Genomic DNA, 25,208 nt, shown 5'->3' with positions numbered 1-25,208 from the left:
TGTGCAGGGACACCCCCCAACTGGTAACACTCATCTGGACCTTCATTGCTACTTGCAAATGTTTTACTTCTAGCAGGAATAATACAAGAATGGCACAACATAGAGTCATACGAATAGATGCTTCAGAATTGTCATCACAAGTAGATTCTAGAACAGACATGTCAGGAGAGGTGACAGGTCCTCTTTAAAACCTGAGATATTTTACGGTACCCCTAGTTCTGCTATATACAGATTTTATATTCTGCTACAATTATTGGCATATAAAATAGATACTGTGTGGACAATCGTCAGTTGCTGATTTGAAACTATGTAAGACCAGTAACCAAACCAATTAATTGTCACATTGCCGTTAATTTAATAAGCACTAGCTAATGTACTGACTGGATACTTAGGAGCGCTGGATCCTCCGGGTGAGGCACGCTCATGAGTTATGTCAGCAATTTGCTTTTTCAGCAGGGTAGCAATTTGTCTAAATGGAAAAAACATTTCTAGTCCTCCTTTCACCGCAGCTACGTGTCCTCTCTGCCATATGTGCCGCTCTTTCAGTGCAGTAACCTACAAGCACCCTCTCGTGTAACTCTGTAAAATAAATTGTTTAGCCCGTCTCTCAGTTCCTCGCTCAGGGCGGTGACCTCTTGTACTAGGAACGGGGTCTAAATTGGGTGACGGCATTTAATTAACTTCAGTCATGTTTTGTCCCCTGAGAATTCAGATCGAGCAGCTATGGGGGATCTATAGGAGGAAAGTACGATGACATCTTCAGGCAGTATGCATTGTTTAAAAATAAAATAATTGCAAAAAACAAACAAAACATTTTGAATCCTGTTTGTGCAGCGTGCTGGCCTGCAGGGGACGCCTGGGGAGGATGAGTGTGGTGGCGGTGGTGGTTGTAGTCCTCTTGGTTGCTATTCCCTGCTACAGCGTCCCCCAGGCCAAGCGTGCAGTGTGTGGGAGGGCGCAACTCTTCTTCTTCTGGATTTTGGGGTCTCCAGGTGGTGGCTGCGGTGCGCTTGACATTAGGTGAGCAGCAGTGTGCAAGGCAGGAGAGCAGGACTACCAGATTAGATATGGAGACCAATGACCAGGCCAGCTTGATTATAGTAAAATATCATCTCTGTTTTACTAAATAGATGGGAGTCACAGTGCAAATAAAAGTAGTAGGCACAGTTCTCAAGTATTTCACACAAAGTCATTTTATAGAGGATGGCTGTGGTGATGATCCCTCCCTGAGTCTCTTTCTGTAGATACATGCAATTTTCCCAAATGACCAAAGGCATGCGGTCTCTCTCATTATTTCTCTGCAATGCCCAACTGCGGGGTGCAGTCCTAGATTGGACTAGTCCGTAGTGTGGTGGGTACCAGAAGCAGTATAACCCACACCAACTGCAGTAAAGTCTAAAGCCATAGACATGTGTTACCTTTACTGTCTCTGTCCAAGCACTGTTCCAAATGGTCCTCAACCTTCTGGATTAATCCAATGCTTCTTTCTCTTATTCCCTAAGAGGTTTGTTGTTAGCAGTTTGATATCGCACAGGGATGGTGCCTCCCTGGATGAAGTCTGCTTCATCTTCACACAGCCTTCTGTTCAGGCCTGCTTGGTAGCAACTAACACAAAACAGGTCTTTTCTCTCGCTTGCTTACCAGAAGACTCACTGACCAGGGAGTGGGGCCAGCTCCCTACTTGACAACTAACACTAAGAACTGTCAGTTAACTATTTCCCACCCATACATAGATTTTAAGAATACAGGGTGGATATATCTTAGCATCAAAATACAAGTTTAACAGCTTTAGTAGTGAACCATAATATTAACCCTTTAGCAGTGAACCGGGGTTCCTGCATTTAATCGTGTTAAATCTATCTAGACCTTGGGCCCAGCAGAACAAATGATTCAGGTGTTCACTCCCCATTTACTATATAAAGAACATATAAATGTACACTTTTAATTGCATTATAAACTGTATTTTTATCATTGCTCACACAGGACATCATCAATAAGGTCTAATAGGTTATTTGTGAATCATGGCCAGACATCTCCGAAGGGGTTGTTCTGCTGAACCTTTGGGGCCCATTATTGTTACAGATCCTGAATCCACCAGAGGATCCACTAATATTTTGGTGGACCTATCTGACCCTGAGATCAGAAAATGGCTTCTTCTTTTTCAATTTACAGTGTCATGTACTTATAGTCTTACAATGGCGTACCTACCATGGAGGCAGACCCCATGCAACTGCTATTGGACCTGGGAGTAGGATAGGGCCTGGCAATGAACTGCTTCTCCTGTTCCCAAAATAGATTTATTGCATTTTTCCCTGTACCACTAGGGGGAGCTCAGTGCAGAGAGATTATTTATAGTTTCCACTCATATAAATAGTAACCATATAAACTCTTTTGCACTGAGCTCCCCCTAGTGGTGGCTGCAGACAGCCAGCTTTATAATATGCTGTGAGCAGAGAAGCAGGTTTATCAATGTAGTCTATATGCCATCTGTCTGGAGTAAATGCCTTGAGAAATATGGTATTTAAAGGGAACCTGTCATGTGGATATTTGATTATAATCTAACTAATTATATACAATCATTAACTACTAAAAAGTACCTTAGATGTATTCACTTACTGGTGTGACAGATGGTTACCTCATAATATACACACAAAGATGCCCCATGCTAATGAGCTGATTTGAGTCCAGCGTGATGTCATTGAGTCCAGCGTATATTTAATTCAGAACTATAGCCACTCCCCTGCCCACCTGCTGCTGATTCATATGGAAACAAACTGTCACTCAGCAGCAGATGGGCGGGGAGAGTCAGAAGCTCATGAATATTCATGACTCATTATTATCAGCTGGAGCTTTTCAATACAAGATGTTGGCAGATTGACCGGGTCAATTAAAGAAAGTGACCCAGCATTTTGCTAAGCGAATCAGTCACTTATTTATGTTGCCCTTAGTTAGGACACCATAAAACTGGTGACAGGTTCCCTTTAAAATGTGTACCGTATTTACAAAGCATCTGTTCCACTTTTTCTGACATAGACGTCGGATGATTTTTTTTATTGAAAATTTCTTCCAAAATTGATCTGAACACAAGAGTTAGGCTGCTTTCACATCATCATCATCATGGATCTGCAAAAACGCTTCCGTTACAATACTACAACCGCATGCATCTGTCAAGAACGGATCCGGTTGTATTATGTATTCTATCGCCATGATGGATCTGCCTTAAACACCATTGAAAGTCAATGGGGGACGGATCTGTTTTCTATTTTGTCAGAGAAAACGGATCTGTCCCCATTGACTTACATTGTGTGTCAGGACGAATCCGTCTTGCTCCGTACCACATCGCAGACAGAAAAATGCTACTTGCAGCGTTATTTTGTCCGCGATGGGAGCGCAACCAAACGGAACGGAATACATTTTGGTGCATCCAGTTTCGTTCAGTTTTGTCCCCCTTGACAAAAAATGGGGACAAAACTGAAGCGTTTTCTTCCGTTATTGAGATCCTATGACGGATCTCAATAGCGGAATTGAAAACACTAATGTGAAAGTAGCCTTAGCAGCTTTCCAGCAGAGGAGGACTGTCAGCTGTATATTAGAGAATATGATCTGTGTACCGGAGATGGAGCTATATGTAAGAGAACAAGATCCGTGTGCCAGGAACTGTGCCCCAGGGGGGTATAAATTTGGTACAGTAACTGAAAGGCACTAGAGCGAGGAAATCCTATAATGCCTAAACAAACTGGAAATTCGAGCCATTAGTATATATTACAGATGAGCGAATAGATTATAATAAATCAATTTGTCTCATCTGCAGGGCTTCTTCACTGGTGGGGGCTGTCCCACCTGCCACAAGATTGAAGGGCTGGGCATTTAGCCAAGTTCTGCCAATTTCCTGCCTTTTACTTTAGAACATTTCTGGCCTTCAGCAAAATAGTTTGGGGTCCCAGAAATCACCTTTAAGGTTTTAATTACTCTACAGTCTTACTACAAGAAGTCTACGTAAATTAGCTATCTTTCCAAAAGAAAATCTGAACCTCTGATGCCAACAGATGTAAGGTAGCTATCCTATAAGTCAATGCTCAATCGCTTAAACAGGCATTGAGGCATAACTTGTATAAAAGCTAAGCCAGTACCTCTTCTGCCAACAGCTGTTTTAGGGTGATTGCTCCTCATCAGTGCAGGGCAGAGAGGACTTGGCTTAAAGGGACACTGACAGGCCCAATTAGCATATTGAGTTATATATATCACAGTACAGGTCATATAAAGTGTATTAGAATCATGTAAGTATCCCCCCTGCCCACCTTATAAATACGGAAATATAAAGTTTTATAACCTGCTTGTCCGGTCTCCAATCTGCCCAAGGGGCGGCGTTTCATCTGAAAATGCGCCCAGCCAGCCGCTCCCAACTGCCGTTCTGAAGCCCCGCCCAGCTCATCAATATTCACTTCGCTGGGCGGCGGCTACAACTCTCCAGGTCACGATCCTGCGCATGGGCAATCGAATCCTCCTGGCATCGTTCGTGTGTAATCTTCTGCGCCTGCGCCCCGCCGTGGTTAGATCGCGCCTGCGTACACACCCTGCCTGCGTCCCCGAGCCTCTGCCTCATGCGCTGCTGCTATGAACAGTGTCTGGCGCATGCGCATGAGGCAGAGGCTCGGGGACGCAGGCAGGGTGTGTACGCAGGCGCGATCTAACCACGGCGGGGCGCAGGCGCAGAAGATCACACACGGACGATGCCAGGAGGATTCGATTGCCCATGCGCAGGATCGAGACCTGGAGAGTTGTAGCCGCCGCCCAGCCACGTGAATATTGATGAGCTGGGCGGGGCTTCAGAGCGGCAGTTGGGAGCGGCTGGCTGGGCGCATTTTCAGATGAAACGCCGCCCCTTGGGCAGATTGGAGAGGAGACAAGCAGGTTATAAAACTTTATATTTCCGTATTTATAAGGTGGGCAGGGGGGATACTTACATGATTCTAATACACTTTATATGACCTGTACTGTGATATATATAACTCAATATGCTAATTGGGCCTGTCAGTGTCCCTTTAACTGGGTGAATTCCTAATCCTGACCTACACCTCATACCCAGTTAAGTCAGTCCTCTCTGCCCTACACTGCTGAGAGGCAATCACCCTGAAACAGCAGTCTACAGATGAGGTACTGGCTTAGCTATTATCCAAGTTATGCCTCAAGGCCTGTTTAAAAGATTGAGCCATGACTTATAGGGTAGCTACCTAACATCTGTTGGCATTAGAGGTTTAGCTTATTTTTAATTTTTAGAGCTAAAAAAGAGCTAACTTGCATACCTTTTTCTCAGAGGAATATTGCCTGGCTTAGGCCGAGTTCACACTTCAGTTATTTGATCAGTTATTTCCACCAGTTTTTGTGAGCCAAAACCAGCAGTGAAGCCTCTACAGAAAGGAAAGTTCTGCATCGGTTCTGTGTTTTTGACCCGAACCTGGTTTTAGCTCACAATAACTGATGAAATAACTGAAGTGTGAACACAGCCTCACAGAAAGAACTATGAGGAAATAAAGATAAAAAACATTTCGGAATCCAAAACTGTACGTATGTGCGAACTTTGGTCAAGTGACTCATTAGCCACAATCCAAATCCCACATAGCCATTAGGTTTTTATTTTTAATTCTCAGCACAAGATTAGAAAGGTTTAGCGATCCACATGACTTCTTAATGGTGGAAATCATATTACAAACCAAAGCGCTGCTGTTCCCACAGATGATCCTGAAGACATAATGTGTGTTATGTGAGGGATCGGAAACCTGTAGATGAATTGTATATACAGAATTATACCACATAAGCAGTATAAATAATGTTCCTCCATTACTGGAATACCGGCTCCTTCATAAGAAGTAATGATCCAAACACAGAGGAGGGAAGCCATTGTCAAAGTCCTACCAGTTTCCAACAGACAGGCTGCTTTAGCGTAATCAGAATACGGCAAGACTGGAAATACGTACACATGCCAAATTATACCTCCTAAACTAGAAATAAATACATGAATATATTGAAATATTTTTAGTCATATAAATTATGGGTACTGGTATCTTAAAGGGCTTATCTTATGATTCATGTAATAAATTAAAATCAGACATCATGTGCCATACAGAAATAAATTTCTAAGGCCTCCTGCACACCACCGTAGGTGTCCCGTTGCCGTATTGCGGACCGCACTTGCGGATCCGCAATACACGGGCACTGTTCCGTGTGCATTCCGTGTGGGTCCGCAAATCCGGAGATTCTTTAGTGGGGTTTCATCCTGTACTTCCGTTCTGCAACAAGATAGAACATGTCCTATCTTTTTCAGAACGGGCGGATCGCGGACCCATTAAAGTGAATGGGTCCGCGATCCGCCGCGGCTGCCCCACGGCCACGGGGTGAACACGTTCATGTGCAGGAGGCCTAACAAAGCTAGAACCAGCCCTGTACCTAACATGGATCCAGAGATCTCCCTGTTCTTTGCTCCAATTTGCTCTGCTAGACTTACAGTAGTTCACGCTGGCAGCTCAGGTGGGTCTTTTCTCATTGGGTCATGTCCTTTTTGCTGCAGCTCTCTCCCTATCACTATTGATGAGCGGCAGGGGCAATATTCAAATTTGCGATATTTCACAAATATTTGGGTGAATATTCGTCATAAATTTGCGAATTCAAGAATTTGCGATTATTTTCTTGATTGCGAAAAAACGGCAATGTAATATGCGCGTATTGCACGCGCAATACAGGCGTGGGTCACTTTTGCAAAATTTTTCAAGCTGCTAGAAGTTTCCTGAGACTGGAGAAAATGGTTGGCACGGCAGAACATTACAATAGCTTTATATACAGATAGAGTGCTCCAATATATTCGCGATTGCGCAAATCAGCAATTAATGATGCGCATATTTTTGCACAATACGTGCAACTTCACATTTTAGCAGGTCTGACTACATATTACTGATTGGTGCACTAAGTATTTTTGTCACAAGTATTTTTGTTAACTTGTGACATCACAGCACTATGTATGTATGTAAGGACAGCAGAGAAACCGTAATCCCTATCACACTACCTAACACCCTGCACTGGAACCTATCAGCTACACTATATCACTATCTAGCCTACACTGACTATCTCCCACTAACTATCTGTATTATATATAAAAGCTAACTAACTAACTAACTATCTAATGTAATGACACAGGAAAGCACAGAGCACAGCAATAACACTGCTGTCTCTCTCAGAAATGCATACAATGGCTGCTGGGGAGGTCCTTATATAGTAGGGGGTAGGCAGCTTTCCTATTGGTTGCTAGGGATGTTGCTAAACTCAGACAAAGACCTTGCAGCCTTCTCATTGGCCCACAAGCAAGAAGCAGGGAGGGATCACGGGTTCAGATGAAAAAAAATCTAAAATATTTGTGAATATAAATATATAGCACTACAGGTGAAACTCTAAAAATTTGAATATCGTGCAAAAGTCCATTTATTTCAGTAATGCAAATTAAAAGGAATTGCAGTAACGCAGCTTAAAATTAGAATTTTGCAAAAAAGTTCAATATTCTAGGCTCAAAGTGTCACACTCTAGTCAGCTAATTAATCCATACCCCCTGAGCAAAGGGCACCTCAAAATTGTGACTTTGGGGTTTTCATAAGCTGTAAGCCATAATCATCCAAATTATAATAAAGGCTTGAAATATCTCGCTTTGCCTGTAATGAGTCTCATGTGTTAGTTTCATCTTTTAAGTTGCATTACTGAAATAAATGAACTAATATTTCGAGTTCCACCTGTATATTCTACATCTTTGCGAATTCTCGAAGTGGCGATGTTCGCGATAAAAATTTGCAATTCGAATATTCGCGATCAACACTACCTATCACAAATCAGAGGGAATGTACTATCTGCAGCAGCTTTCTCCCTATCACATCTTAGGGGGCAGGTGCTTTCTGCTGCAGCACTCTCCCTATCACAGTTAAGGGGCATGTCCTTTCTTCTGCAGCTTTCTCCCTATCACAGGTCAGGGGGGTTATTCTCTTCTGCTGCATCTCTCTCTGTCACAGCTTCTATAAGAAAATCGGGCTGGTGGCAGTTGAAGGAAGGAACTGAGCATGTGCGTCCACCTAAGCAAGGTGGACGGAGAAATAAGGAAAAGAATTTTGAATAACTCAGTGGCTATACAAAATTTTTAAAGGGAGTCTGTCACTACATTTGGACATTATAGACCACTTACGTAGCGTTCTGGCATAACTTTAGATGAATCAAATGGTACCTTTGTTGCATTCTTCTGTGGTTCACCTGTGGCAAAAGCGGGCTTTTATTCATATGTAAATGAGGGCTCGCAATAGCCCAGGGGCGGAGTTAACTTCTTTGGCGCCCAGGCTGATCATCCTCATTTGTTAATATCCCCGCCCCAGCCTCTGCCTCTGCCCACCCTTCTCTTCCCTTGCGTCCTTCTCCTCTAACAGCAAAATGTGCTATATCTACTGCACATGCTCCAGCCAAGCCGTGCCCACAGTGGGCATCGCAGTGCGCATGCCCCGGCCAAGCGAGGCAGAGCATAGGCAAGGGTGGGCAGAGGCAGAGGCTGGGGCGGGATATAAACAAAAGAGGATGATCAGCCTGGGCGCCAAAGAAGTTATGTGCTCTATAATGTCCAAATGTGGTGACAGACTCCCTTTAATTAAATGCAATTCCAAAAGTATTCAGATCCAGGTTCTAGTTTAAAAAAAAATGTTGAATATTTTCATGGGACAACCCCTTTAATTAAGCTCTCATTCGAGATCACTGCCCCATGTCCTCACTTTGCTGCTCACCAAACTGTTGTTTCATGCGTGAGAACCGGCCCTGTACCCTACATGGATCCAGAGATCTCTCCATTCATTGCTCTAATTGAACTGGTATATTTATATCAAGCTGGCAGCTCAGGGGACGTGTACTTTCTGCTGTAGCTAGGGGGGCGTGTCTTTTCTGCTGCAGCTCTATCCCTATCACAGCTCAGGGGGCGTGTCTTTTCTGCTGCAGCCCTCTCCTTATCACAGCTCAGGGGGCGTGTCTCAGCTCTCCTTATCACAGCTCAGGGGGCGTGTCTCAGCTCTCCCTATCACAGCTCAAGAAGCAGTTGAAGGATGAAACTGAGCATGTGTGGCCATCTCAGTGAGCAGGTCAAAGAAATAAGACAAAATAACAAACAGCAGGTGGCGCTATACAGATACATTTTATTGAATAACTCAGTGGCTGTGCTAAATTTTTAATTCCATGCAGTTAAAAATGTATTCAGACCCAGCTGCTGGTTTAAAAACTGTAGGATATTTTTCGTTGGACAACTTCTTTAAGGGCTTCTCCATCAGCATTTCTCACAGGATCCTGATTAGAAATGATTAAACGTGACTATACTACACCATAGATTATTCATAAACTGTACTGAGATTTCTATCTCACATTGCTGTATATTTCCAGTCAGCAAATACCGCAATATACATGTCATCCTACTGTTCTATGATCAGCCCAAGCTGCAGATGATGAGCGACTTGGACGGAGCAGAAAATATAATCAAACCCACATATAACATTCCTTTATCTGGAATGTGTGGCTTTTCTTCACAGCTTCATTCATCCATGCACATCACAGAGAGTTGTCAAATATGTTTAACCAATAGATTTATGGGTAATGAAAATGCAACGCAGATGCAAAAACGGTCAGGAGGCTCAGGGATGTAGCTAGGGGGTGTGCCCCCGGAGATGGGCGTCAAAACGGGGTGGCAGCAAGCAACTCTGATTGTCCAGATACATGGTTAGGTCAGCAAACGGTATCAGCGCCTTGTGTAAAGGAAAGCCTATCTATACTTCTAAGGTGGGTCTCAATATATACAACATGGAGACCTCTGGCCTGGAGACCGGCTCAGACCCCTCCAGGACAAGGCCATTTTTCGTTTTTTGGTTTTCGCATTTTACTCAAAGCCTTCCCTGAGCCATAATTTTTTTCCGATTCACATAACCATATGAGAGATTTTATAAAAAAAAAATTGCGGGACAATTTGTACTTTCTAACAGCACCATTTACTGTTACATACGATGTAGTGGGAAGCTGGAATTTTTTTTTTAATTGGGAGGAATTATAAAAAAAACAACACAATTCCGCCACAGTTTTATGGGTTTTATTTTTACAGCAATTCCTATGCAGTAAAACTGACCTGTTACCTTCATTTGCTAGGTCAGTATGATTACAACTTTACCAAATTTACATACTGGAAAAAAAAAATTAAACTTAAAAAAAAAAAAATTTGAATCCCCCCCTTGGAATTGCTCTATTGATTTGAGTCAGATTTATTGTTGTAGTGTTACTCCAGATAAGAGGTGGTGTAGAAAGAAGAGTAACATCTCAAGACAGAAATGTGAGGGGTTGTGCAAGAATGGCAGGGGTTTTGGCAAACTCCCCTCACCCCCCATTTGGCCGGACCTGTAAAGGAAGGATTAGTTAACTGCTTCCCAGCGTCAGCTCCCTGCTCCTTCTCCTATGGGGGCTGCGGTATTGCGCTGTGCTCCCTTAATGCCAATATCCGGTTTGACATTGCTACAGTTGCAACGGACGCCTGCAACAGGCACCTCCCCCCAGGGCCCTCTCTATAACGCGTCCCAGGTGTAGGAAATGCCGAGTGGTATGTTGCGGCCTAAAATGTCTCTTTATGTGTGTCACGGTGCTCCTACCTAATAGTTGAGGGATTAGAAGAAATAACTTGATTTCAGACCTTGAGATGAAGTTCAATGTCAATGGCAGCTTTAGGCTACTTTCACACTTGCGGCAGTGTGATCCGGCGGGCAGTTCCTTAGTCGGAACTGGACGCCGGATCCGCTGATCTGCCGCTGACTGAAAGCATTTGTGAGACGGATCCGGATGCGGATCCGTCTCACAAATGCATTGCAAGGACAGATCCGTCTCTCCGCTTGTCATGCGAACAGACGGATCCGTCTTGTACATTTTTTCACATTTTTACCGATCTGCGCATGCGCATGCCGGAACGACAGATCCGGCATTCCGGTATTCTGAATGCCGGATCCGGCGCTAATACATTCCTATAGGAAAAAATGCCGGATCCGGCGTTCAGGCATGTCTTCAGTTTTTTTCGCCGGAGAGAAAACCGTAGCATGCTGCGTTTTTCTCTTTTGCCTGATCAGTCAAAACGACTGAACTGAAGACATCCTGATGCAAACTGAACGGATTACTCTCCATTCAGAGTCCATTTATCCTCCATGCATGGGGATAAAACTGATCAGTTCTTTTCCGGTATAGAGCCCCTGTGACGGAACTCTATGCCGGAAAAGAAAAACGCAAGTGTGAAAGTACTCTTACTTGAATAAACATTTCTCCAAACAGTTTCAGGCTCTGTCTTGGTTCCAGCAGGCTTTAGCATTAAACTGGCAGGCAAACTCAACTCTGCTCTATCCTTCTTTCACTCTGCTGTACTGAAAGTCACTGGCCTCAATGGTGACCGGATCCCAATACGTCATGACAAATTGTCACATGAGGCAAGGAGATCTGGTCTCCGCCGCGGCCATTGATTGGCTGCGGTGATGTCAAACTGAACTCTAGCATAGAGGGAGCCCAGCGGAGCAGCCTACGTGTCTGGAGGAGGCAGGAGTGGAGAGCTGGTGTCGGGAAGCAGGTAAGTAATCCTTCTTTTACAGGTCCAGCCAAATGGAGGGATTTGCAACCCCCACCTGATTCTTTCAAAACCCCTTTAAAGATGTATCAGATGTATCGAACATCGTGCAACAGTTGGTACAAATTATGCCAATGCAAAATCTTGCAAAACTGACCAAGTCACGTGCCACCTGGGAGCACATCACCGGTGCAACCAGTTATTATTCCACTCTGGAAGTTGACATGCAGGGAACAGGAGCGCAGGGAACCAAAGGTTTGGGTGGAACTGCCGAAAATTGTTTCAAACCCTTTTAAAGATTCCCCCCATGACTAATCTTAGATAACACTGATAATATTATGTAACATCCTTATTCGTTTGTCCTTACTTCCTATCTTTTTCATGCACTTTAAAGGGAGTCTGTCAGCAGATTTACCCCTTTTTAACAGTTGCCATACCGCTGTAGCCGCAAAACAGATGATTAACACAGTACCTTTATATGCTTTGGTGGACTTTTAAATATGCCAAAAACGAACTTTGATGAGGGCTCGCAAGTGCCCAGGGCGGAGTCCACCGGGTTGGAGCCCAGGTAGCTCTGCCTCTTCGGCTCTTATCCCCGCCCAGCCTCTTCCTCTGCCCGCCTATCTGTTGTCTCTCCCCCTCAGCGAGATCCCGCGCCGATGCGATAACTTCCTTGGCCGGGGCATGCGCACTGCCATGCCCATTGCTGACACGGCATCGCAGTAGCTTATGCGCATGCCCCGACCAAGGAAGTCATCGCGTCGGCGCGGGATCTCGCTGAGGGGGAGAGACAACAGATAGGCGAGCAGAGGAGGAGGCTGGGCGGGGATAAGAGCCGAAGAGGCAGAGCTACCTGGGCTCCAACCCGGTGGACTCCGCCCTGGGCACTTGCGAGCCCTCATCAAAGTTCGTTTTTGGCATATTTAAAAGTCCACCAAAGCATATAAAGGTACTGTGTTAATCATCTGTTTTGTGGCTACAGCGGTATGGCAACTGTTAAAAAGGGGTAAATCTGCTGACAGACTCCCTGTAATGACATGGCAGGTCGCTCCAAGGCTTTGGAAGTCCTTCTCACTAAAGCCTGTATAAAGTCTGTATTAGGCCTCATGCACACGACCGTTGTGTGCATCCGTGGCCGTTGTGGCCAGTCTATGTTAGAATATACCATCGGATTTGAGTTAGATCGTGAAACTCAGATCCGACAGTATATTCTAACACAGAGGCGTTCCCATGGTGATGGGGACGCTTCAGGTTAGAATATACCATCGGATTGGAGAAAACTCTGATCCGATGGTATAAAAAGGACTCCTGACTTTACATTGAAAGTCAATGGGGGACGGATCCGTTTGCAATAGCACCATATTGTGTCAACGTCAAACAGATCCGTCCCCATTGACTTGCATTGTAATTCAGGACGGATCCGTTTGGCTCCGCACGGCCAGGCGGACACCAAAAGAACTTTTTTTTCATGTCCGTGGATCCTCCAAAAATCAAGGAAGACCCACGGACGAAAAAACGGTCACGGATCACGGACCTACGGACCCCGTTTTTGCGGACCTTAAAAAAAAACGGTTGTGTGCATGAGGCCTTACACTGCCCAATTTTTCAGCAGAAGATCGCTAACGAGCGTTCGCATGATTGCCGCCTATTGCCCGATAAACGAGGCAATCCAAATCTTTTGACATGTTCAAAAATTATCATTTGCAGGCGGCAGATCGTGGTGTCTAATAACTAGAAATGAGCGAAGTATTGAAAAATTCGATTGGCTGCTTCGCAGAATTTTACCCAAATTTTTTTTCACGTAATTCGTCACAAAGCGCATTTCTTTGTAAGTAGTGAATGCAATGATAGGGAGCGGCGATTGCGCAGCTCCCAGTCATTGTACAACTCAGATGCCGCGTTCATAGCTGATTACGGCACCTGACAGCAATAATACAGCGTAAAAAAAAAAAAAAATAATAATCATACTTACCCTCATCTATTTGATTGCGAAGAGCCGCCCGCCGCCATCTTGATCTAGTGCTAAATCCTGTGCAGCCCGTGGCCAGCATGGTGATGTCATAGATCACCGCGCACGGGATTTCGTGCAAGAACTTCAGTTAAGATGGTGGACGCCTCTTCGTGCTCAATGGATGAGGTAGGTATGATTTTATTTTATTTTTTTACCGCCATGCAGGGAAAATCGATTCACTACCACGAAGCGCAAGGAAATTCGGTTTCACAGCGAATTTAATTTTCCCTGAAATTCGGATCGAAATCCACTCCATGGACTTCGATTCGCTGAACACTACTAATAAGGATCTGCCGCTGGCAAAAGGACAACCGATGGCATAGCGATCTCTCGTCCTCATGCTGCAGAGGAGATTGCTGCATGTAATAGCAGCGGTCTCCTCTGCTAGAGAGCAGGTGATTGGCGGGAGGGCACGCTTCCCTCCCGAGAATCGTCTGCCACATTGGGCTGTGTAATACAGAATCAGGGGGTAGATACCCTCAGCAATATACTGAGAATGGAAGATAGGCCTCATGCACACGACAGTTTATTTTCACGGTCCGCAAAAACGGGGTCCGTAGGTCCGTGATCCGTGTCGTTTTTGAAAGTCAATGGGTCCGCGAAAAAAAACTGAAAATGGCACAACGGCCACGGATGCACACAACGGTCGTGTGCATGAGGCCATATACTGAGAATGGAAGATAGGCCTCATGCACACAGCTGTCGTTTTTGCGGCTTGGATGCGGACCCATTCACTTCAATAGGGACGCAAAAGATGGGGACAGCCCTCCGTGTGCTGTCCGCATCTGTTGCTCCGTTCCGTGGCCTGCAAAAAAATATAACCTGTCCTTTTCTTGTCTGTTTTGAGGTTACTATCAATGGCTGTCCGTGCCGTTCTGCAAATTGCGGAACGCACACGGACGCCATCCGTGTTTTGCGGACCGCAAAACACACAACGGTCGTGTGCATGAGGCCATATGAGAATAAGCTGTGAAAATAAGGAGATTGACAAATTCCAGGTTTGTAGATAAAAAATAAATCCCATGTCACCGTTAGGTGACTCCCAGAGGATACGAAAGAATGGCGACATAAATCCAATTACAGGACTCTTTGAAGGTCCTGTAATTGGAGTAAGTACGTTTTAAATCCTCAATAAGGACAGAAAGGAGGGGCGTGTGCTGCTAGCGATATCATATATTACCACTGCTGCAGTCAAAATGTCCATAACTACGGTTTATAGTACCTATAAATTCCTGTCTCCAGGGGTGTAAGTATAGGAGTACAAAAGTGCCCTGGAATCTGTTGCCTGAGGAGGCCCAAAAGATCCCCCTTCCCCATATAAAGAGACCAGTGCCACAAGGCTGGGGCTACACGGCAATCATGGCTGTAACACCCGCCACATGACCAAAGATCACTGTATAGCAGTAAACTCAATGGGGTTGCAGCACGACTTGCAACTTGTAGCGACCCCAGAATGGCAAAAAAATCCAGCAGTGTTGGTTTTTTTTGCCATTCTGGGGTCTTTCAAGTCGAGCTGCGACTCCATTCGATTCAATGGCTACACAGCGACCTTCGGTCATGTGACGAATGTTGTGGGCAAGATGGCCGTGCAGCCCCAGTCTAAATTAATTGTGATAGTTGGGGGTCACCCTTAAAAGTTTTGCTTTAAACCCACTGTGGGAGATTTATCAAACTGGTGTAAAGTGGAACTGGCCTAGTTGCCCATAGCAACCAATCAGATTCTTCCTTTCATTTTCTAAAGGAGCTGTGAAAAATGAAAGGTGGAATCTGATTGGTTGCTATGGGCAACTAGGCCAGTTCCACTTTACACCAGTTTGATAAATGTCCCTCACTGACTTCAAGTTATGTCTCTGCTACTCTTTAGCTATATATAAATAATAACGAAGTTCTGACATAAATGGCAACAAAAAATCCAAATGCACGGAGGCACGGCAACGCAGTCACGGGGTCAGGCCAGGCGGGTGTGACTGGCAAGTGGCGCAGCGGCGGTGGGCGGCAGCAGGGACTGGAGCTGACTGTGTCTGTGAGTCTGACTCGCACACAGCCAGATTGCCGTAGCAGCAGGACAGGTGGGTAGGTGATCACTAATGAGCGCACTAGCGCCAGAGTGCACGGCATAAGTGTGTTTAAAAAAAATTATTATACAAACAACAATCATAAATGGAGGGGGATGGTGACCGTGACATGATGGGAGGAGGGACAATGTCTGTGGTCTGTGACATGGGGATGGGGCCAGGGCTTTTGTTCCACAGCAACGGTATGCTGAGGAGGGATAAAAAAAAAAAGAACAATCCCTTTAAGGCCTCATGCATTGTGCCGCCTGCATACAGCGGGTCTGCAATACACGGGCGCGAGCACCCTGCATCACGGAAGCGGACCTATTCACTTGAACATTCTATTTTTTTACAGTGAGGATGGATCACGGACCTATTCAAGTTGAATGGGTCTCAATCCGTCCCGGCCGCTGCGCGGATGTTGCCCGTGCATTGGGGACTGCAAATTGCGGTCCCTAATGCACGGAATGGCTGCACAACGGGCGTGTGCATGAGGCCTAAGTTTAGGAGGACCTGTCACCACTCCTGACACGTCTATAAATAATTGTATTCCACCTGAAATGACAATTCTGAATCATCTTTTCATATAACTATAGGTTGTGCCATTCCTCTATTATTCATATTAGAAGTTTACAAATACATTGACAGCTCAGTGTTATCAGTTAAGGGTGTGTCCCTGCACAGTCTAAGGCCTCATGCACATGACCGTTGTGTGTTTTGCGGTCCGCAAATTGCAGATCCGCAAAACATGGATGGCGTCCGTGTGCGTTCTGCAATTTGTGGAATGGCACAGACAGCTATTGATATAACTGTCTATTCTTGTCCGCAAAACAGACAAGAATAGGACAGGTTATATTTTTGGGGCGGATCACGGAACGGAGCAACGGATGCGGACAGCACACGGAGTGCTGTCCGTATCTTTTGCTGCCCTATTGAAGTGAATGGGTCCGCATCCAAGCCGCAAAAACTGCAGCTTGGATGCAGACCAAAACAACAGCCGTGTGCATGAGGCCTATCCTCCATTCTCAGTATATTGCTGAGGGTATCTACGGACAGCCCCATTGAACTGCGGCCCGGATGCGGACCAAAACAACAGTCGTGTGCATGAGGCCGTAATGCGGACAATAATAGGACATGTTCTATTTTTTTGCGGAACGGAAATACAGTCATATGGAAATGGAATGCACACGGAGTACTTTCCCTTTTTTTTTTGCGGACCCATTAAAATTAATGGTTCCATATACGGTCCACCAAAAAAAAACAACGGAACGGACACGGAATGAAAATACGTTTGTGTGCATGAGGCCTAATATTGTCCAATTATGCAGGCAGTGGTAACACCGTTGTCAATGTATCCATAAACTTCTAATTGGAATAATAGGGGAATGGCACAACATACAGCAATCAGAATAGATGCTCCAGAATTGTTATTAAGGAGGAGTGCAAGTAGTTAATAAAGCAGAAATGTCTGGAGAGGTAGAACAAAAAGCACCATTTAAAAGAAAAAAAAAAAACATGCAGTATGGGAAAAACAGAGGGAGTCATTTATCAAACTGGTGTCAAGTAGAACTGGCTTAGTTGCCCATAGCAACCAATCAGATTCCACCTTTCATTTTTGACAGCTCCTTTGGAAAATGAATCTGATTGGTTGCTGTGGGCAACTAAGCCAGTTCTACTTTACACCAGTTTGATAAATGTTTTTCTCATACTGCATGTATTTTTTACAAATGGAGTTGTTGGTTGCCTAAAGGGGATCTGTCATCACAATGTTGGCCTATTATCTGCAGAGGATTAGTACTTATCATGCCTTCGCTCCAGAATTCTGGCTTCAAAAAGTTGCCAAATGGGCCTTTTGCAACTCTTTGGAGTCACACAAAAACTTTGCAACTTTTTGCATTTTTACACCACTCACTCCAGTTTTAAATTATGAAAGGGGGTGTGGAAAGCTGTTAATGAGTACCCAGACCCGAACCCGGACTTCTTCGCAGAAGTTTGGGTTTGGGTTCGGTGTTGTGTAGATTTTATTATTTCCCCTTATAACATGATTATAAGGGGAAATAATAGCATTCTGAATACAGAATGCCTAGTAAAATAGGGCTGAAGGGGTTAAATAATAATAATAATTTAACTCACCTCATCCACTTGATCGCGTAGCGGATCTCCTCTTCTTTCTACTTTCTTCAGGACCTGGCTAAAGGACCTTTGAGTTAAATTTGTTTATTATTTTTAACCCCTCAATGGACATTATACTTAGCATTCTGTATTAAGAATGCTATTATTTTCCCTTATAGGGGGCCTTAGGTTTAAGGACTCGTGCACATGGCCGTTGGTCGGCCACGCCCATATTGTGGCCCGCAAGGCCGGTGCCCCTATTGCAGGCATCGACTGTGTGCTCTCCGCATCATGGATGTGGACCCAATCCGGAAGGTGCGGAATGGAGTCATAAAACCCCATGTAAGCGCTACAGAGTGCTTCCGTGGGACAGGACTCTTGTGCGCATGTGCAGCAGTCCCGACAATGTATTTCAGGGAAGCTTTAAACAGCACGGGGACGGGGCAGTAGTAAAATGTAAAAAAATTGCGGACTCCTGATCTGTAGTACTACTCATTTATTACTGCAGATAATTACCCAAGTCTTTGCGACAGATTCCCTCTGCTTTAAAAAAAATGCCAAAGGCACACAAAAAAAATACAGTAGCAAAAAAACATGTGTATTCTGCATTTCATATTAGAGAGACTTTTTACAGGTCACCTGCTCTGTTGTGGAAAGCACAACTGGTGAACATGGAAATCAATGTAAAAACTCCAGCATCCGATAAAAGACCGTAGAGACTTTACTGTGCATCTGTAACACCAAACAGGGGACATCATGGACAGGTGAACGTCTACGCGTTTTGGCGCTGACATTTAGTGACTCTCACTCACGGCATCCTTGCTAGACCTGAAACGCGTAGACGTTCATCTGTCCATGATGTCCTCTGTTTGGTGTTACAGATGCACAGTAAAGTCTCTACGGTCTGGTGCTGGAGTTTTTATGTTAATTTCCACGTTTCATATGTTCCATTGACTTTGAGCTAACATCTGGCCCTTTAAGCAAACAACACACCAAAACACGTGCAAAGTAGCCACACATAAAACCACAAAACTGCTTAAAATCTACAGTATATGTGAATCCACCCTCACATTTCTATGGAGAGCATATTTAACCCATTTTTTTAACCTAGGGTCCCCGCTCTCTACAGTGTCATACAATCAAAAATTTAGGTAAACTGAGTCTCCCCAAAAGGTATCCAAAAATTTCAGGTCAGGCTTTTTCCTTTCCTTAGGATGAATTGTACATAAGCGTTAGTGTTAAGCGAATCGAAGTCAAAGGAATTGACTTTGATCCGAATTTCAGGAAAAATGTGATTCTCCGTGAAGCCAAATTTCCTCGTGCATCGTGGTAATGAGTCAATTTTCCCTGAAATTGCGTTAAAAACAAAACAAAAAAAAAACCATACTCACCTCATCCATTTGTGCGCAAATAAGCCGTGGTGGCCATCTTGATTCAATATACTGCGTGAAATCTCGCTCATGGATGACGTCTGACGTCACCACGCCGACCAGGGTGATAACATGATCACGTCACCACGCGAGGTGTCTTCAGTCAAGATGCCCAAGATGGCCTATGTGCGATCAATTGGATAAGATGAGTATTTTATTTATTTTTTTAACCTGATTGACCCCCGAAAAGCCTTAATAGTAGCCTCAGATGCCGTGATCGGCGATAAACACGGCATCTCAGCGGTTCAATGATGGGGGTGGCGCGATCGCCATTTCCCATCATTGCTCCCACTACATGCAAAAAAACGCACTTCGTGACAAAGTAATTTGTCACTAAGCGAATTTCTTTGCGAAATTCGACGAAGCAGCCGAATCTAATTTTCCGTAACTCCACTTATCTCTAATAGGCATACATTAGTCATTCCTGGATGCACATACCTTTAATTTAACATCACAGTGTATGGGGGTCCACGTAATATTGTAGCACTCAGTTCCAGCTGAGAACTTTGGGTCTAATGTGATCTTAAGATCCGTGATAGAATCCCAAGTGTAACAAAAGTCACTCTTATTGAGCCAACATAAGTTTTTCACAAAATTTTGCTCCATGTCAGGAAAGTTTCCTACGTCGATCTCCACATATGTTTTGTTTTCACTCAACGTCTGCAGGATCAGGGTGTGAGTGTTCCTTTCCCATATGAGTCCACCGACGGTCCCTTTCAGGATCCAGTTTTTGTTAGGTTGGTCCATCACCTGCCAATAGATAATGCCAATTGTCATAATGAAGAATATCGCAACCCCGATGCAGGCGACGGCTCCTTTCCAGGTTTCATTCATTTCCTTGAGTCCAACATCCCAGTTAACGTCGGGCATAGGGCTGGGGTTCCTCGGACGCGTGTGAGGCATTGCAGACGATCTCAAACCGAGTTACGTTATTACTCCCCAAATAAAAATCTGTTTCTTCTTTACAGGAAAAGAACATCAAACATTATGTGGGATAAAGCATTTTCATATGGGAACTTCGAAAAGCCAATCTCCGACCTAACACATGTTGCAATAAGTAAAGGGAAGTTATTCTAGACTAGTTGGACTCTGTACTCTCAGCGGAAGATGAGAGCCTTGAAATAGCTACAACTGGCACTAAAAGGAATCAGCTTCGAGACGTCCCACTGCCAGATTTGTCTCAGGTGCTTGAGCAATGACGTCCGGAGCATGTGGACTGGACCTAATCAATTGCACCACTTGTGAGCCTAAAAAACTTTCTTCACATTCCGATGGGGTTTAACTTTAAGACTCCGTACTTACAAGTGCGTTCATCTATGTAGTTGCATTGTGTTAGTTGGGAAATTTCAGAATTTTACTTTTTTCAGCCAATGGGAGAGATTGATCAGTATTTTCTTAAAGGGAATGTGTCATCAGAAAATGAGCTATTATTTAAATCACGTTTTTATGTTTAACGTCTTTGTAAAGAATTTTTGATGAAGTCATTTGTAATTTTCCATGTCAATATCTGTATTTAAACAAAAACCATAGAATCCTGCAGTTTTCACAGTGACCACTAAGCCTAATAATAGACGCCACTTCTTGGTCTGTACAGATCACTTTACAGCAGTTATCTGCTTATCTGTCCTTCTAATCCTGCCTGTAAGGATATCACCTCTGTGTATAGATAAGACAGGATCCACCAATCACAATAGGAGATTGTCAGAGCTTATCTATCCTTTCTTTGTACATTGTCCTCTGCGCAGGTCACAGGTCTGCTTAGAAAACTCTCCCATAGATGTCAATGAGGTCCCCTCCTGACCGTTGTGTCCATGGACTGATTTCTAAATGCAGCTCAGGTAAGATGGCTGCCCCCATAATCATGTTCAGAAAATAAAAAGAAATTAGAAAAAAGATGTGTTACCATCTGGTTTTAACTGACAGAATTTTTTTTTTTAAGATGTTTGAATTTTCGAGACACACGTGGCATGATGAATTTGATGCAACTCAGTAGCAGGGTTGCCAACTAGAATTTTTCTTTTTTTCTGAATAACTTATCCCAAAATCATTGACATCAACAATTTTTACGGACAAATTGGAAAATCATAATGAATAATGAAGATTATAAGTAGGCATAAGAGAAGCGAGCTTCGGATCCTAGATCCAAAGTAGCTTTGGTTTAATGCTGTACAGAGATCCGTCTCCATACACCATTAAAATACATGGCCTCCGACGAGGCGAAGTCAGTTATTCCCGAAGTCTTGGGAGACTTCGGTGAATAACTTCGGTATTTAATTTTTAAAGTGAAAACCCTTTTTTAAAATCTTGGATCAGAACTCGGCTTCGGTTCCGATGAATCAGTCATGGTTTTCCAGTTTAAAAATCAAATACCGAAGTTATTCACCAAAGTCTTGCGAGACTTCGGAAATAACTGACTTCGCCTCGTCGGAGGCCATACACTTTAATGCTGTAAGGAGACGGATCTCCGTACAGCATTAAACTGAACCTTTGAGCGAATTAACTTCAGATCTAGGATCCAAAGCTTGCTTCGCTCATTCCTGGTCATAAGTGATACACGTCTATAGCTCAATATACTGATAAGAACTCATTACCAGCATTTACTGTAAAATAATGAAAATTGCCACCAAAGTAATCTAGTCAAGTACCCCCAGCCTCTCCCCCAAAAAGATTTCACGTACACAGGAAAAAAAAGTCGCCTATTTTTATAGACTATCCAGTAATTTCTGGACGGTTGGCAACCCTGCTCGCTAGGTATGTTCAACACATTTCTCCTCCTTACCCCACCTCATGGTTGCTGTACGTACACATAGAATGTATTACATTTTACCACTCATTTTCGCCCTAGTCACTTTTCAACAGAACCATGGTAGATGTAAAATGTATCGAGAATGCATCTTATATTTGGCGCACACCATGTATTTCATGTTTTGGTGCAATTTAGAGAAGAGTACAATAATGGCTCTCTCCAGTGGCGATGTGCGACCTTCTATCCCATCCTATTTCCCGTTCCGTTGCCATTCCTCCCCCCAATCGTTCTTGTGATTAAGGGTGCACCTAGTCTTTCTGCTGCCTAAGGCGAAAAAATTGAAACAGCCCTACTGTTAAAGGCATACTGTGATCCAGGTGAATATAGAGAGATGAGCACTTCCACAATGGTCTCTAGGTCTCACCGCCCGAGGAAGCCACTTTACCTGTCCTCATTGGAGGTGCACTCCTGCTTATGATTGGCGTGGTTCTCAGTGGTTGGACACCCCTCCAATCAGATGCTTATCCTGTTGACAGGGGATAAATTATTTGGGTTTTCCAGTACTTAGATATGGATGGCCTGTCCTCAGGCCTCAGGATAGGTAATCAATATCAGATCAGATGGGGTTCTGACTCCAAGCACCCCCACTGATCAGCCACAGGCGCCAGAAGCTACACAGTGAGCAGAAGGCTCCATCCACTGCCTAGTTTCCGGCATCTAGCGAGTGTCGGGCACCAGGGTTTATGACCACCCTGTAATCCAGCAGCGGTGGTCGTGCTTGCGCAATATAGGAAAAAGCATCGGCTTCTCTAGTGGCTGGGACTGTGGGAGCATGCATAGGCGCACATGTGTAGTATCTGCACTGCAGCGGTGGCCATAACCCCTAGATACAAGCACAGCATAATGTGATGGAAAAATGTATCGAGTCAGATAGTCTTCTTGAATTGGTGTTGTTTTAAAAATCACCAGTAGGTGTCAGTGGATGACTATATTATATTATTCCGCACACTAACCTTACTGAGTAAGTCCTAGGTAAATGGGTTAGGGCAGGCCATGATTGATGTAAAAAATTAAAATCAGACATGATATAGGACATGACAATCTCTTTCTAACAAAGCTAGAACCAGCCCTGTACCTCACACGGGTCCGGAGATCTCCCCATTCATTGCTCCAATTGCTATGCTAGATTTAGGCTAGTTTCACACTATCGGCAAGGAACTCCGGCAGGCTGTTGCCGGCGGGTAAACAGCCTGTCGGATCCGTGCTGCCGCTAGTGCACGGGTGCCCCCCGGTCTACTGCTCTAGCCCCATTGACTATAATGGGGACGGGACGGAGTTCCGGCAGCAGCATGGCAAACATGCTGAGAGGCGGCCGGAAATAAAACGACAACATGTTTGCTGTGCTGCCGCCAGAACTCCGCCCCCATTATAGTCAATAGGGCCGGAGCGGTAGTCCGGGGGCAAGAGTGCACTGACGGCGGCACGGATCCGACAGGCTGTTCACCCGCTGGAACAGCCTGCCAGAGTTCCTTGCCGCTAGTGTGAAAGTACCCTTATTTCAAGCTGGCAGATCAGTGGGTGTGTCCTTTCTGCTGTAGCTCTCTCCCTGTCACAGCTCAGGGAGTGTGTCCTTTCTGCTGTAGCTCTGTTCCTATTGTAGTGTCCCACCAGGTAAAGGTGGGCACTGCACAGGTTAATGTGTTGCATTGCATTAAATGTCATGTGCATGTTTTTCCCTGTATTATCTGGGTGTCAGGCCTGTCAGGGTGTAGTTTAGCCTCCCAGACGTTAGAGGGAGCTGGAGAGCCCTAGTTACATATAGGAAGGCCCAGACAGGGAAGTGTTAGTGTATTCCAGGGGACTAGAGGAGTCACCTCGTCCACCTGAAGCTCCTGAGGCTAGGATCAGCTCAGTAGAGACACCCCAGTTGAAGGATCCAACCTCCTGGGAGAAGCTTACAGTTACCCACCTGAAAGGAGGAGGCGCCCCAGGGTAAGCGAAGTGCCCCTGATAGGCAGAGGAACTTAGGAACCATTGCAAGCAATATAATACCTGAGGAAGGAAGTAACCAAGGATATAAGCCACCCTTTTAGGCATCCGGGCCTTGGGAATTATCAAGCCAGAGTAGGAGTTCTATAAAGGACAGTGTACAGTGATTCTAGGAAAAGTACAACCTGCTGCTGAGTGCTTGTGGAATTTACCCTCAGTGTAACTTGCATGACTATTGCCTGCCATACTTGTGAATGAGCCCCTTTTGTGGAACTGTAATACAGAGACTATACTACACCTGCTGTACAAAGTTGGATTGTCCAGTAAAGTTTACGTTTGGTTCACTGCATACTTGTGTACCTTCATCATTCCAACCACCCACCGGCGTGCCACCGTCCAAAGGCACTGGCGTCACGAATACCACAGGGACCTTGCCCCAGGCACACAAAATACTTGTAACATCCAGGGCACCTCAACTACCATCAGGCCTGGTCCCTATCTACAGAGCGTGCCCCAGAGGAACTGTGTCTACCTCTCCTTCACTGCCACGCGCCTGCCCAGGGTTCTTCAAATATAGTGAGTACCCTCGATTGCCCATAACTGTGACCTCACTTCGTCATACCCTGCAGGTCTGGCGTGTTGCATAAATTGGCGTCACGAACAGGATCCGAATATTCCTGCGCCATAGCGGATATAAAAACTGTGTGCTGAAAATTATCTTAAAGTGACAAGCCCTAATTATTTTATTGCAAATTGCTGGGCCAAAGTGAACTGTAATAATTGCGGTGTGAAGATTGCATTGTATGGACTATTTTCTGCCGATTTGAGTCACCGCTTGCTGTCAGTGAATAGACAGCCATATTGCTCATTTAACCTGATCGGATTACAAGTGCGCCTCGTGGAGCTGTTTGGCGCGAAAAAGAGGACTTTGGCGCGAAAAGAATCAGGCGGAGCCATCGCCCAGCCAACCAGGAAGAAGAACCCCGCCCACCGGAGTCCCGGAGCTACGAGAGGCCGCGCCTACCTGCTGACGTGGTACACAAGACGTCCGACACCCGTAGCTGCGCATCTCGCGAGACCTGGAGCGAGCACCACCGGAGTGAGTACTGACTTTAAAAACTTTTACCGGCTTCTCCGCTTACCTGTCCGGAAGCTCCCCGACCCCTGCCAAGCCGGAGGGATCCCCGCTAGTCGTGAAAGACTTGTCTAAAAAAAAAAGGTTAAG

The 25,208-nt window shown here is 44.8% G+C and overlaps 1 protein-coding gene across 1 annotated transcript in view; it reads right to left on the bottom strand.

The window, feature by feature from the left end:
- MYORG (myogenesis regulating glycosidase (putative)) overlaps nucleotides 1–20,259 on the bottom strand; it is a 49,061-nt gene extending 28,802 nt beyond the window's left edge. Inside the window, exon 1 of the mRNA XM_044270937.1 lies at nucleotides 19,687–20,259. Within this exon, the coding sequence (XP_044126872.1) occupies nucleotides 19,687–20,151 (465 nt within the window). The 5' untranslated portion in view covers nucleotides 20,152–20,259. The remainder of the gene's footprint in view (nucleotides 1–19,686) is intronic.
- Between the last annotated feature and the right edge of the window lie 4,949 nt (nucleotides 20,260–25,208).

The sequence above is a fragment of the Bufo gargarizans genome, chromosome 10, assembly GCF_014858855.1.
Source record: "Bufo gargarizans isolate SCDJY-AF-19 chromosome 10, ASM1485885v1, whole genome shotgun sequence".
Classification (NCBI taxonomy): Eukaryota; Metazoa; Chordata; class Amphibia; order Anura; family Bufonidae; genus Bufo; species Bufo gargarizans.
The sequence above is the reverse complement of the archived record's forward strand: the minus strand, read 5'-3'. Positions and strand labels throughout refer to the sequence as shown.